At 38.4% G+C, this 14027-nt stretch overlaps 3 protein-coding genes across 6 annotated transcripts; 1 reads left to right on the top strand and 2 right to left on the bottom strand.

Moving 5' to 3' along the window:
• Nucleotides 1–69: 69 nt before the first annotated feature.
• LOC119986728 (protein downstream neighbor of Son-like) lies at nt 70–7146 on the bottom strand. Of its 2 annotated transcripts, none has more exons than XM_038831404.1 (14): nt 6810–7146; nt 5877–5950; nt 5667–5796; nt 5438–5526; nt 5208–5361; nt 4937–5124; nt 4041–4255; nt 3861–3959; nt 3230–3351; nt 2333–2434; nt 1338–1447; nt 1129–1216; nt 576–772; nt 70–493 (listed from the first exon to the last, which is right to left on the bottom strand). In XM_038831404.1, the coding sequence occupies exons 1-13, from the start codon at nt 6918–6920 to the stop codon at nt 752–754; spliced, it is 1503 nt and encodes a 500-aa protein (XP_038687332.1). In that variant the 5' UTR covers nt 6921–7146; the 3' UTR covers nt 70–493; nt 576–751. The 2 variants fall into 2 exon arrangements, with proteins under 2 accessions (XP_038687332.1, XP_038687333.1); XM_038831405.1 differs by having other exon boundaries at nt 5877–5941.
• Nucleotides 7147–7349: 203 nt separating this feature from the next.
• On the top strand, nt 7350–10617 carry LOC119986727 (AP-3 complex subunit delta-like). Its single transcript, XM_038831402.1, has one exon. The coding sequence runs from the start codon at nt 7525–7527 to the stop codon at nt 10459–10461; it is 2937 nt and encodes a 978-aa protein (XP_038687330.1). The 5' UTR covers nt 7350–7524; the 3' UTR covers nt 10462–10617.
• A 211-nt stretch (nt 10618–10828) lies between these two features.
• LOC119986729 (ankyrin repeat-containing protein BDA1-like) lies at nt 10829–13826 on the bottom strand. Of its 3 annotated transcripts, none has more exons than XM_038831408.1 (3): nt 12452–13826; nt 11942–12352; nt 10829–11188 (listed from the first exon to the last, which is right to left on the bottom strand). In XM_038831408.1, exons 1-3 carry the CDS (start codon nt 13025–13027, stop codon nt 11015–11017), a joined length of 1161 nt encoding a protein of 386 aa, XP_038687336.1. In that variant the 5' UTR covers nt 13028–13826; the 3' UTR covers nt 10829–11014. The 3 variants fall into 3 exon arrangements, with proteins under 3 accessions (XP_038687336.1, XP_038687335.1, XP_038687334.1); XM_038831407.1 differs by lacking the exon at nt 10829–11188 and having other exon boundaries at nt 11219–12352; nt 12452–13136; nt 13688–13796; XM_038831406.1 differs by lacking the exon at nt 10829–11188 and having other exon boundaries at nt 11219–12352.
• Between the last annotated feature and the right edge of the window lie 201 nt (nt 13827–14027).

Here is a 14027-nt window from a genome sequence, read left to right as displayed (position 1 = left end):
CTGTTTTGTGGTTCAGATTCTGAATGCCATTTGTGAAAATGAATTTCCCATACTATACACATTGCCAAATTCAATAAAACCACAATCTATTTTTTATTTCACGGTTACTCCAAACCAGATAATCAAGTGATTTGAATGACAATATTGGATTTTGTGTAAGAATGCATATAACTTCAGTAATTTCTGTAATCAAATTGATGAGCTAGGTCTAGAAGAAGTGAAAAATAGGCAAGGATCGACTTACTTGGCGCATGTGGTTAACAGTTAAGAACATCTTTATACAGGGGAAAGATGAGCTGTATACGAACAATTACTGTACTTCAAGACCTTCAACATGCCAGAATGCAAGCAAGGAACAACTCTGGATTCTGCAATGCCAAAAGCACAGCTGCTTTCTAGGGAATGTTCACCTGGTGCGACCGGAGAATCAGGTTTCTTGCCAAATGCTCCAAGAGCAACATTCAAGCCGATTGACGTACGTTCTGTCACAAAGCTGGAAAGAAAACAAATCAGAACTGCTTGTAAATACTTCGTAATGCTATCAGGAATACAAAATTGAAAGAAAAACTTCATACTTTGCCTCAAAGTTCCTTCCTTCAGAGTGCAAAATTTCACATATCTGGGAGATAATCCAGGGTGGAAGATATGCATCCTTAATTTCAATGCTAGAGCTGAAACCAGTTGAACCTTCTTTTGATTCAGTGCCATTCATAGTAGTTGCTCTAGGAATAGCAGCAATATGTTCAGATCTTTAGATCTCCATACATCTAATCTGAAAAAACAAATTCATGCGTGGATATTTTAAACACGCTTCACAGCAACTGACATTAGGAAAGACAATTAACTGGATAAATCAACTGATCAACTTTTCCAGACAAAAGACAACATTTCATTACCATCAAAGAGAAAATTTCTCATAAGCATTTAGAACATGCAGCAGCATGCGACTCCACAACAATGACTTCAAGAGAATAACTACCTTTGTTTACAGCAACCATGACAAACGTACAGCAGTCATTCAGACAGAATATAAGCAAAAGTAGCAGTCATTCAATTTTACTTTTCACTGAACTTACAAAGGTGCAATTTAAATAGAGAATCCCAAGCGTACATAATGGGAATACCAACCTCAGGAGCAGAAATAGAAGCATTTTGGAATGGCGTGGGAGAATACAGCACAGGAACATCTGCACCCGCCAAAAATGTCAAGAAGGATCTGAAGACAAACAGTGGAAGTAAGACATAACAAGATGATGTTAAAAATCTGCAAAATTGACAAGAAACAATATAAATGGCTTTTCGAAATATCATCTCTTTCTTTTCAAAAATTTACTCACCTATAATTTAGTAAAAAATCATATAACCCCCGCACTTTCTCATTTCCACTGAAAGCCAGCAAAGATTCAGGCGTATTATCTACATCAGCCAAGGAACTGGGACGTCGAGTCTGCATTATGTACAGTGGTAGAAACAATAAATCATAAAGCCCAAGATAAACAAATCAGGATTAGTAGACTAAAGCACTTAATACCACAAATATTCATAGCAAATAATAGGGCTAGGGAATAGGAAGGCCTTGCCTTGTTAAACAGAACATAACAGGGGCTGATTACACTTGACCACCACCCTTGCAACGACAATTACCTTGGATTTTATGATAAAATGCCACTAGGTTTAAGTAGCTTATTCAAAATTTCTCACATATCCATGAAAAAAAATGTTTGAAGTCCCACATTGATAAAGTAAGAACACTAAAACGATAAAATACATGAATGCAGCAAGAGGTCATAGATTTAAGCTTCAGTTTCAAGATGCTGTCCAAATATGTTATGAAGGCACTTCCACATAAGCGTGTGCTCAGTGCAGGATGCATAAGAGACTCCCTGATGAAATCTCCCAACCAAATGGCACCAGAATAGCATATATCCTAGAGAAAATGTTCTCTTGAGTCGTAGTCTAGCATACATGGCGTGGGTTAAAAACGCATCTAATTGGAGTCCCACATTGGCAAGTTAAGAAGAATACTACTAAAAGGTTAAAATACAAGAATGGACCAATAACCCATAGGCTTAAGCTTTTGACTTTGAGTACAAGGCGGAAGGTGGTGTCCAAAATCTGAACATGTATTAAGGTGTTTGTGCGCACACATGTGCAAGGGACACTCCAATGATAATCCCCCGAATTGAGTTTAGGCTTATTTTGAACTGCAGGTTAATCTTATCAATTTGCAGTGTAGGGAATTAGGGATGTTAATCTGTGGTCTAATGCCTAAAGTTGGTTGAGCAAAATTAAAAAAAAAAAATAAAAAAATCCCAATGGAAAGCAGACCAACCTGGCCTAAATTATGCTTCTCAATCTCAGAGAGCTCAACAAGATCTTCGGTAGTGGCTTGCTCTACTTTAGAATAACAAAGAGGCATAGAGAAAGAAACATCCTATTGACAATCAGAAGAGGTGTCAGATAACATGGGGAAAAACAATAATGAAAGTAAAAAAAACTTCAATTGCAATTGAAGCAAAAGTCATAAATCTTCACCACAATATGACTGTAAAAAAGACCAGCTACATGGCAGATAGAACGCTATAATGCACTCCATACTCAAAATGTTCTAACTTAGAAAAACTCAAGAACCATATAAACTCTTGAAAATCTTTAAGCATCCAAAACTAAAAATCCATTTGAAAATAAGATTCCATAACTTTTTGAATAAAAGACCAATACATGATCATAGAAATTCATCATCCTAGTGCTTTACATATACATAAATTTCTTAACTTCACTGGGCGAAGACCCATTTGAATCTCTTTGTAATGAGGCTGCTCTACCAATCAGCCTATGTGTTGGGGTTCGAATTCCCATCCCTCCCACTCTGGCAGCAATGCATCTTTGATAATATGTATTTGGTTAAATATATCAACATTTGTCATCCAGGAGTGTTTGAGTTAAAGAAACTTCAATTTTGATCAACATTATATGTTCTTTTTATCTGATGGCACTTCATTGAAGCAATATAACTACCTCAAATTTTTTCCCCAAGGAATCATTCAACCACTACCCTAAGGACTTCAATATTTTATCTGCAAAAGTACATCAGAACTTGATCTAAGTGTCATCCATACAGTAAAGAAAACACAATCAATTTCGAGGAAAAATATTCGAAAAAGTGAATAGACTGAGACTATTTATACAAGCAATATAAAAAGATTTTACAGGAAGAGGTATATCTTACATGCTGTCTCAATAATGACCTCAGACCTTGTGTTGACTGGGAAATATAAGCATTACATGACCATTTGGCTCTTCCCAAGCTATCATCACCGGTGAACATGACCACAAAATGTGTAGTACAAACTAGAAAGTTTCCACAACAACAGCATGTCAATAAACAGTTCTGTTCATTCACCATTCTATTAGTAGTCCTACATAACTGATGTGTATGAATGGCATTTCAGATTCTATAAGTAGAGAAGAAAAGTTTCAATCTTATAACACCACTTACAAAAAGAAAAATAAAGGCATCTTTTCACCATATCATCCATTAACAAAGTGGGCTGATGCTTTAACTACCAGGGGAATGCAAACTGATAGCTGCCCAACCTTCTAACTAAATATAAATTATATAATATGGTTTCATATATCCATATTTGTTCACTTTTATTTGCAAGTTAGAGAAGCGGCCACTGCTCTTCCCCGACTACCACAAGGATTCTTTTCTTGCTACTTAATCTGAACTGACCACATTCTCTAGGACCTTTTGCTACTTATTTTATCCATATATTTTCAGCTTCCCTTTTCCTTCCTTAAATCAGGTGCATATTAAAAAAATCAAAAACAATTATCTATTCAGCAAAGGAAATTACCATAAAAGATTTTACAGATGCTCTTCCGAAACATGTAGTATAGACTCCGAAACGATTCCTCCCAAGCAAGTTGCCTTTGTCTTAAAAAATCCATTTCGGCTGCATTAGATGGGCGAAAACTTAAAATAGGAAAAAGGTACAGAGACCTAACAGCTTATAAAGACAGTTTTCTTAGCAAACCTCTGCCTGCTGCAGATGAGGTCAGCACTGACATGAGAGAAGATGGTAGGTTAGATTGGGGGTATATCCATGAATGCAATGCCTTAGAATTTGTGAATGGGGATTTTGACGCATGCCCTGAACTGCCACTAGTATTTGGACGCCCAGAACATCCAAAGTGAGATGCGAACTGTGGCATACCATCATAGGTAGTACATAAGATTGACCTATGAATCCTAAAAATTGCAAAAGGAGAAATTAATGGAAGTTACTCCTAAAAAAAGGAAAAGAAGAAATTTATATGCAATGCAAGTAATCAATAGCAAGAGTGGCATGCTTACATCATGTAGAGAAATGATACATAATGTAGCATGAAAATATACACCCAGAAGTGTCAAATTCTGCCAATTGCAAACATTTGTAAAAAGACATATCATACTCGTAATCTCGTATGCCAAAAGAGCCATAAGAACACCAAAAGTAAAAGGAATCCCAGTAGACTAAATGGAATGTGTTAGCCTATCACTTCAGCATACACCTTCAATAGAAAAAAACGATAGAAGTAGGATGAGATTTCTCAAAGATGGAGAAAAATAAGATTCCCAATCATTCTCCAAGTATTAAGAATTTCTACAATTGATTCATGACCTCAAATTTTTTAAGTAAGGAAATTAGCTTGGACATGCTAGAGAATGAAGAAAAACACAAGGGAGACAAAACACTGCATGATTAGTCTCACTTGGAAATTTGAGTGGAAATAACAAAAAGATAGAATAAAGAAAATAAAGTTCAGCAAAACTGAAGTCTATGGATGTAGAGTACAGTGTACATGACAAGAGATCAAATACAGAATTAACTAGCACCAGGAATATAAAGTAATAATGAACAAACAGGTTTAGCGACACTGACATGCTTACCACTTCACTGAAGAAGATAATATCACCCTCATTTTAGTTTTTAATGTAAGATCTAAAGGAGACTTTTGGCCAGGTACATGGCACTCAGAGCGAAAATTTCCTGAAAATGTTGATGTAGGATCACCATCAACTTCAGAACCAGAAGGGACAGCAGGTGCAAGTGCAACCAAGCCTTTTAAAGCTTTATTCTACAAGAAAAATATGGTCTGATTTACAAGAGATGAACAATCTGAAAAGCTGGAAAAGAAGTTAGAGAACCGTGAAGTAATACCATATCAACAACTGCCACGCCAGATGATCTATCACCACCAGAAGAAAGCTCCGTAACATTGCGAAACGCATTGAAACTACACTTTTCAATTGTTTGAGAAGTTTTGGACCCACCATCTTTTGCAACCTTGGCAGATGTGGCAGATTTCTCAAAGCTTCAAGAAAAAGATAGAATAGAACAATAAGTATAGTGACATAAAAAAAAAATATACCCGGTGCTAGAAAGCATACCTTGAAAGTTGCTGTCGTCGTTTGGCAGCTAAACTAGAAAGCACAGAAAGATTCTTCAGGCTGCTAGGTTGTTCACTGCTTACATTATCCTGTTTTAGATAAAGTATGCGACAAATTAATGAAATAACTCTCCATAATCAAGTTCATTGATAATCAAATGTTATAGGTGAATGAGCGAATATACCGGAAGGACTAGATAATCAGTATCGTAAGTGGAAGGATTAATAACCTTAGCATTTTCTTCTCCAAAAAGCGTCCTCAACCGGGACTTTTTTGAAGGGTATACTTCATCCACGCGAGTGTCAATGTATCTTGGATTCCTTGAAAATTCCGGTTTCTTGATCCAATTCTCTACCTCACTGGGGTTGTAGGGATATAAGGAGCAAGCTGTAAGAATGTTGTACACTATAGAGAGGCAAAACGGTAGAACAAAACTTACAGTGTTGAAACAGAAGAAGGATCAGAAGACTCATCTACAAGCTCCACGATGTTCATCTGCTTCAACTGTTCTCCCTTTCATGTAATAAACAACTATAAGAACTTCTCTAAACAAGTTATTGGAGAATTTGAAAAGGTTATATAAATCAAACTAAACGTAGTTCATCTATACCAATAAACGCATTACAAGTAACTTGTCTTTCATGCTTAAAACATGCATTTTCCCCGATGTAAGGTAGTTTGAGGTCCACTTTGCTCCAGTTGAAGTGGACTCATATTCTCTATTTAGTTTGCAGTCACTGATAACTTTAAGTCATAATTTTCGAATCTGGATTCTATTTGAGAGAGTTCAACAATATTGCAACTTTTGTGCTTGTTACATTGTCATGATTCAGTATAAGCTTATCATACAAATTTGCATATTAATCCCAATAACATCATATTTTCCTTAAAAAGAAGTGCAATTGCAATACATGTTCAATCTAGCAAGTGATTCAGTGAAATATAAAATGTAAAAGATGGATTACCATCAAAATAACTAGGTATGGAATCAGAAGCTCAATTTGAGTATACAACTACATGTATTTGTTTGCAAGAGTGCCCTTTGTGTGTGTGCGTAATCATTTGACATGTCCATGGACCGGTATGCATAAATTTACCAAAGCACTACAGTGAAGCAACAACCATACAACATCAAGCCTGGATAATCAGGAACTAATGAGAGGCACCCATATGACCAAAAATCTACATCCAGTCCAAATAGATTCACATCATTTATATTTCTGCTCTCATTATCAAGTCGAAATCGATGCATGCCATTCTTTTCTGCTGGCACATTTGGGAATATGAAACTTCAACCAAGGTTACATCAAGTAAAGGATTAAGTGACAGAACAAAAGCACAGAACATAAGCATTTGCAGACCAAATACTCACTCTCAGCTCCGACGTTGTCTTTCTTTTAACCATCGGGCCAACCTGTAGCGTACCTCCGCCGAGTTGAAGAGAACTAGAGGATAAAGGACTAGCTGCAGCAACTTTTGCCATGTTGAGAATAAACTATTAAACTTTTCTCTTCCGATACGACTTCCCCAACACTCGAGAGAGCTTGAACACCGTAAAAATTCCACCCCTGGCGCCTCCAATCGGTTCTTCCGATACCAATTTCCTTCGTTTGCTCGAATGATCTCGAATCGAAGAAAGAACAAACGATAACTACCGAGCCAAGACGTAGCCCGACTAGCTCGAGGGAGAGCAAGCGAGAGATGAAGACGAGACGAATTGCGGTGAAGTAGTGTGGATTTTTGGGTGCAATTTGAACGATTTCGATTTCCCTCCTGGGATTGATTCACTGATGTTGCTTCTCGGGCTTCTACTCACCGGGCATAAAGCCCAGTTAAGGCCCATCGCGATCCGGCATTAACATTCTCGAGAATATTATCTTGTTTTCTCGGTAACCAAACAGAACTGTAAGACATGGGTCCCACTTCACAAAGCAAGTGCTTCTTCCTCACGGAGCGAACCAGGGTATGATTTGAGAATTCGATTCAGTCGGCAGAACCTGAATTCCGTCAAAATCCTTCGATAATCAATTATGGGCGAATTCAATTTGAAAAAATTCAAATCCTTGAAAAAGCCATAGGGGGAACCAATGGCTGCCACTTCGCTGATGGACACACTCTTCCAACGCACGCTAGAGGACCTAATCAAGGGCCTACGACAGGCCGGAAACGATGCCGCTTTCATATCCAGATCGGTGGACGAAATCCGCCGCGAGATCAAGTCGACGGATTCCCACACGAAGTCCGTCGCAGTCCAGAAGCTCTCTTACCTCAACTCTCTCCACGGCGTCGACATGTCTTGGGCCGCCTTTCACGCCGTGGAATGCGTCTCGGCCTCGTCTTTTGCTCACAAGAAGGCTGGCTACCACGCCATCACACAGTCCTTCAACGACTCAACCCCGGTCCTCCTCCTCATCACCAATCAGCTCCGCAAGGATCTTACCAGCACTAACAGCGAGTTTGAGGTGAGTATGGCTCTAGAATGCTTAGCTAGAATCGGTACTGTCGATCTTGCTAGAGATTTGACTCCCGAGATATTTACTTTACTTTCAAGCTCTAAGCTTTCAGTGAGAAAGAAAGCAATTTCTGTGATTTTGAGGGTTTTTGAGAAATACCCGGATGCAGTTAGGGTCTGCTTTAAGCGCTTGGTAGAGAATTTAGAGAGCAATGATCAGCAGATTTTGTCTACAGTTGTGGGTGTGTTCTGTGAGCTAGCTTCTAGGGATGCCCGATCATATCTACCATTGGCGCCTGAGTTTTATCGTATTTTGGTAGATTCTAAGAACAACTGGGTCTTGATCAAGGTGTTGAAGATTTTTTCCAAGTTTGCGCCTCTCGAGCCAAGGCTTGCCAAGAGGGTTGTGGAGCCAATTTGTGAGCATATGAGGAGGACTGGCGCTAAATCTTTGCTGTTTGAGTGTGTTAGGACTGTTGTCACTAGCTTGACTGAGTATGAATCTGCAGTCAAGCTTGCTGTTATGAAGATTAGAGAGTTTTTGGTTGATGAAGATCCAAATCTTAAGTATCTTGGATTGCACTCATTGTCCATTCTAGCTCCCGAGCACTTGTGGGCAGTTTTGGAGAATAAAGAGGTTGTCATTAAGTCGTTGAGTGATGCAGATCCTAATATCAAACTTGAGTCACTGCGCCTTGTGATGGCAATGGTGTCCGAGAGTAATGTGGCTGAAATTTGCAGGGTTTTGTTCACATATGCAATAAAGTCTGACCCTGAGTTTTGCAATGAGATTCTTGGTTCTATTTTATCTACTTGTGGTAGGAATGTATATGAAATTATTATTGATTTTGATTGGTATGTGTCCCTTCTTGGGGAAATGTCTAGAATTCCACATTGCCAAAAGGGGGAAGAAGTTGAAAACCAGCTGATTGATATTGGTATGAGAGTTAAAGATGCTCGACCAGAGCTTGTTCGTGTTGGTCGCGATTTGTTAATAGATCCTGCTTTACTTGGTAGTCCTTTCCTTCACAGGATACTATCTGCTGCTGCTTGGATATCTGGCGAGTATGTTGAGTTCTCAAGGAACCCATTTGAACTCATGGAAGCATTGTTGCAGCCTCGAACAAATCTCTTACCAACATTGATACGGTCAGTTTATGTTCACTCTGCTTTCAAAGTATTAGTTTTTTGTGTGCGGTGGTACAATGGAACCCATTTGAGTTCTCAAGGAACCCATTTGAACTCTGGTTCCTCAGCATTTGTTGACAATTTGGCAACCAGAGTTTCCGAATCAGCATCTACAATGGAATGCCCAGAAGGTTCTGATATAAGGACATTTGAACCGCATGAGGGTTTCAACCCAAGGGTTTCCAGTCAAGTAGTTGGGGATCTCTCAATAGAAGATGGCGGGAACTTAAATCTCAGTAGTTACCAGGCATCTAAATCTTCTGCTCAAGAGAACACTCTTTTAACACAGGACTCTATTCTTAGCATGCTAAATCTAATTGTATTGACTTTGGCCCCCCTCTCTGGAAGCAATGATGTGGAGCTACAAGAGAGAACAAGAAATGTTCTTGGATTTGTTGATTTGGTAAAGAAAGAAATATCTAATTCTTCACTTAAGAAAGAAGGGAATTTTGAGAAAGATGTGGGAGCTTCACAGATTATTGATATGATCTGTGATGCCTTTTCTGAGGAGCTTGGTCCAGTCTCTCTCAGTGCTCAAGAAAGAGTCTCTGTACCAGATGGGTTAGTGCTTCTAGAGAATCTTGCTGACCTGGATGCTATCTGTGGAGATGTTCAATTACCTTCCTTAAACCTGTTTTCTTCTGGGAATCATTTTGGGGAGAGTGTTACTGTTGCTGCATTAAACCTACATAGCAAAGAAGAGTCAGAACCATCAGGGGAGTTCACTTCTCTGCTTGCAGAACACCGTAAGCGTCATGGGTTGTATTATCTTCCTTCAGAAAAGAATGGATCTGAATCAAATGATTATCCACCTGCTAATGACCCTAACTCACACGATATTCTTGATGCTGGTGCTGATGCTGAAGATCTAGTTAAGCTTACCGCACAGTCACTTGTCACAAAGAAAAAATCAACCCATGCAAAGACTAGGCCTGTGGTGGTGAAGTTGGATGGAGATGAAGCACCTATTTCCTCTAAAAAACAAGATATGGAGGATGATTCATTATCTGGTGCTGTTAGGGATATTCTTCTAGGCGCTGAAGCAGTGCCTGCATCTCGAAGTAATCAAGCTATCAATTCATCCACTAAGAATAAAGGGAAGGAGAAACTTTATTTTGCTTCTGATTCAAAAGAAAACATAGGTGGTGGAGAAAAGCCAGACAGTGGAAATCCAAGTTCGAGAAGAAGCAAACACAAGAGTCATGGCAAAGAGAGGAGACGAAAAAGTCAGACGAAGAAGGATACTGAAGAAAGAGATGAAACTGACCAGAATGAGAAGCGAAAAAGTAGTCATCGCGATGGTAAACATAAAGCTCGTGAAAGAGCAGAGGGGCCATTAAATGTAGTTCCCCCATCACCAGTTATTCCTGATTTCCTTTTATAGCATACATGTACTGATCAAGTGCTACTATTAGTGGTTGTTGCAGCAAGATCGATTTTTTTTTTTTTTTGCTAACATCTTGTTGTCCCAAGGTTAGTTTTACTGGAGATCTTGTAAATTTCTTTTGTTGTTGAATACTTGAATTTGTGCTTTCCTTGAGTTTCGACATTGATTTACTTGTGAATTGTGATCAATTTTGTAAAAACAGTCGCAAGATGTTTTTAGTTTGAGATTGTCTGCTTCTGTTTTCTTGTGCGGTGAAAATATTTCAAATGTATGGAAGGTTTTATATTTTAGCCACACCAATTGATATTGAACTCTTCCTAAGTTTTATGCCTTGTATTCATCTAGGTGACTTTGAGCTTGTTTTGGTCTCTTTACTCCTTCCAATTATTGAATTGTTTCATTACCGGAGAGAACTATAATCATCATCGCATTCCATGTTCAGTTGTTCATTAGTGTCTCAACGCTATTAACTGAGATTGGCATGTGCTTTCACTCTTATGCATCAGATGGTGATGTCCTTGATTATATGATATGTTAATCGAACCTATTTCTAGTTTTGTGGGGGAAACGTAGTAATGTGAATTGAAAATAATGTGTGTACAATTGTTACCGATATGCACAAACTTATCTGCTTTCTGGGTTTGTAGGAGCGACAAAACCTTTCAACCCTCCTGTATAACGTTACTCCCCCCCTTCCTTGGACACGAATGAGCTTCCTATTGACCTGTACATGTCGAAGAACCAGTCCATAATGGTCATTTTGTAAAGCCAGATGAACTTGGCTAAAAACCGAGTCGGTTCAGCAATCACAACAACAGAAAGTATCATTTACTCTAATAATACATTGCAATAATGAAATAAAGCTAAAAGTTTGATAATATCCTATCAAACTCTTGACATTTTTACCGAGACCAACTCAAATCAAGTTCAATTTTTCAATGAATTAAGACTTTCATCTGACTGATCAATCAATTTAAGCAACTGTTAGAAGATTTGAAGAATCGCGTACATGTGTTTTGGAAAGCACGGATATGAATTTACTCTTTACATTGTAATGTAAAAGTGAAACAATAAGAAACAAGCATATATGTTTCACTACATCTATACAAACAAGCATATATGTTTCACTACATGGGCAACACACATGGTAGGACTATATATAGCTTCTTCAGTAGTATTTCAAAAAAGAGTTGATCAGGACTGTGACTGATACTACTTTCAAACGACCTCTTATGAATGAAAATACTATCCAGACAAAAAGAGTTATAGGGATAACAAACTCCACATAGGCAAATCCACATATGGGTATCATTGCAAGCAGATAGCAAACTACAAGAAGACAAGAAGCAAGCCACATACGCAAACCAACACTGCGTGGGAGAAGATGAAGAATCTCTACCACTGAAGTAAAGAAGGCTGCAGTATTAAAGCTTGAGAAAAGCATCCATAGAACAAAATAAAAATCATATAACCGTACGTCAATGCTTGGGACAAAGGGGGCTGGTGCTATTTGCTGTTCCATTGTTGATTTGGCAGCCTTATTGTCGTCTTTGAACCAATCTCTGGCGGGGGGAGTAAGCATAGCTTGATAAGTGGCTGTTGCAACTAATACAGCCACCACCAGTGTTGCACTGCGTTGCTCATTTGACAATTTGGCTGGTTTCTTGTATCTCATACGTAAAACCCACTTCATGATCCTGGATATCAATCTGTTCACATAAAGGGTCAGAAAATAAAGTGGCCAAAATGCACCCGAGTCGCCTGCAGAGTGTAGCAGATCCTTCAGCTCTTCTTCATTTGGATTTCTCCCTTTTAATATGTCTCCGGGTGTCAAACCTGCTGAATTCTTGGATCTTGTATCAACTTTATTAATCAACAGCCTCACCAGCTACATTACAATAGAAACAATATCTGAGATTTATGATTAACCTCCTAGAAAACAACGAATTGATTAAAAAAAAGTTTGTGTTTTTCGATCAGGACATGCCTGTATGTTGCCATAAGATGCTGCAATATGCAAAATTGTGTTGCCTTCTATGTCAGGCCACTCAGCAATCATTTTCTTGTTGACATAGGAAAGCCATCCTAGTAAGAGTTTGACGGCCTCCAACATGTTGTTTTTCACAGCAAGATGCAGAGCAGTTTCTTTCTGAATCGTTACATCTTCGATAGATGCTGGACAAGTCATTAGAAACTTGAACAGAAGATCCAGTAATCCATTTTCTGCTGCATAATGCAAAGGGGTTATGCCTCCCCTTCTTTGGACGCGAACGAGGTCCTTATCGACCTCTATAAGATGAATCACAAGTTCATAGTGCTCATTTTGCAAACCAAGGTGAATGGGACTAAAACCATATTGGTTTAGCTTCCTGGAAAAAGATGGCTTTAATCTCATCATCTCCAAAGCAAACTCTGTATGCCCTGCTGATGCAGCTATGTGTAAAGGAGTATCAACAAAAGGAACCTTGTCGATTTTATCCAATAAATAGGCATCTTCTCGAATGGATTCATACAAAGCATCAATATTTCCTGCTCTTGCTGCAGCCTCCAATGTTTGAGCCATTTGTTTCAAGAATCCTCCTTTGTACTTTCTAGTAGCTTGGAGTCTTAGTATGAGTAGAAGAAAACGCAATCTCTTTCATTTCTATGGTTCAATTCATCTTTGATACCTCCTGGTTTGCGTAGGAATGAAGAACACGTTTTTGTGGACAGAATTTGTTGCAATAATTCAAGTGATGATAAATTTATTTTTTTTAAAACCGATAACGACTCCATACAAGTTTGCTCTTTTGGACATTCAATAAAATAAATTGGATCAAAACTCAATGAATAGCGACAAGGGTATTTCTACCAACAAAAATCAAACACAGAACTTCGAGAGTTCATACGATTTGATGTTGCACATATTTTCAATTAGGTCCATGACAATTGGTATCGGAGCTAAAAGCTCATTTTTGCCCAATCTCAACTACTCACTAATCACTTGAAAACCGACTTATCAATGTTAGGATTGTCCAATCTTATATTGCATTTCACTGAGCCACATCTTTCCGATGTGGGATGTATGACACGTAGTTAAGCATTTTCAAACATTTTGGGCTATACAAGCACATTAAGTAAATAAAAAAAATTAATCTTGAAAAATCATATATCCAAAGAAAAACACCAACCCAAAATGTGAATTTCACAGATAAACATGGGAATGAAGGACAAAAAGAGTTACCTGTTTAAGAATATTATTGAAGATCCAACTATAGCATCAGAGAAGATTCCAGTTATCGGCACTGAATCAAATAGGGACAGTGATTCTGTCCAAAGAAGACTGGAATTGTGCCTTTTTCCTTCTACTTTCCTCTCGGTTTCTTCTCATCCAAACAGCACTTGCTGCGCTCGAGAAAAATCGAAAGTCGGGTCAAGGGGAAGTTGGGCATGGGCTCAAGCAATTTAGGCCCAAACTTGGGTCCAATAAGACTAGAGCCCATTTGGGTTGGAACCGTGAGAATCCACAGTCAGATGATGTAATTTACTTGAAACAAATTAATCATGCAAGATATGAAAAATTA

Source organism: Tripterygium wilfordii, chromosome 20, assembly GCF_013401445.1.
Source record: "Tripterygium wilfordii isolate XIE 37 chromosome 20, ASM1340144v1, whole genome shotgun sequence".
NCBI lineage: Eukaryota > Viridiplantae > Streptophyta > Magnoliopsida > Celastrales > Celastraceae > Tripterygium > Tripterygium wilfordii.
This window is presented reverse-complemented; position numbering and strand designations above follow the sequence as displayed.

Coding starts and splice junctions, on each gene's coding strand:
- LOC119986729 (XM_038831406.1), bottom strand. CDS start 13,027: ATGGCTCAAACATTGGAGGCTGCAGCAAGAGCAGGAAATATTGATGCT. Junction 12,353..12,451: donor CATCTTATGGCAACATACAG/GCATGTCCTGAT, acceptor ATTGTAATGTAG/CTGGTGAGGCTGTTGATTAA.
- LOC119986728 (XM_038831404.1), bottom strand. CDS start 6,920: ATGGCAAAAGTTGCTGCAGCTAGTCCTTTATCCTCTAGTTCTCTTCAA. Junction 5,362..5,437: donor CGACGACAGCAACTTTCAAG/GTATGCTTTCTA, acceptor TTTTTCTTGAAG/CTTTGAGAAATCTGCCACAT. Junction 773..1,128: donor CTTCTATTTCTGCTCCTGAG/GTTGGTATTCCC, acceptor TTGTTTTTTCAG/ATTAGATGTATGGAGATCTA.
- LOC119986727 (XM_038831402.1), top strand. CDS start 7,525: ATGGCTGCCACTTCGCTGATGGACACACTCTTCCAACGCACGCTAGAG.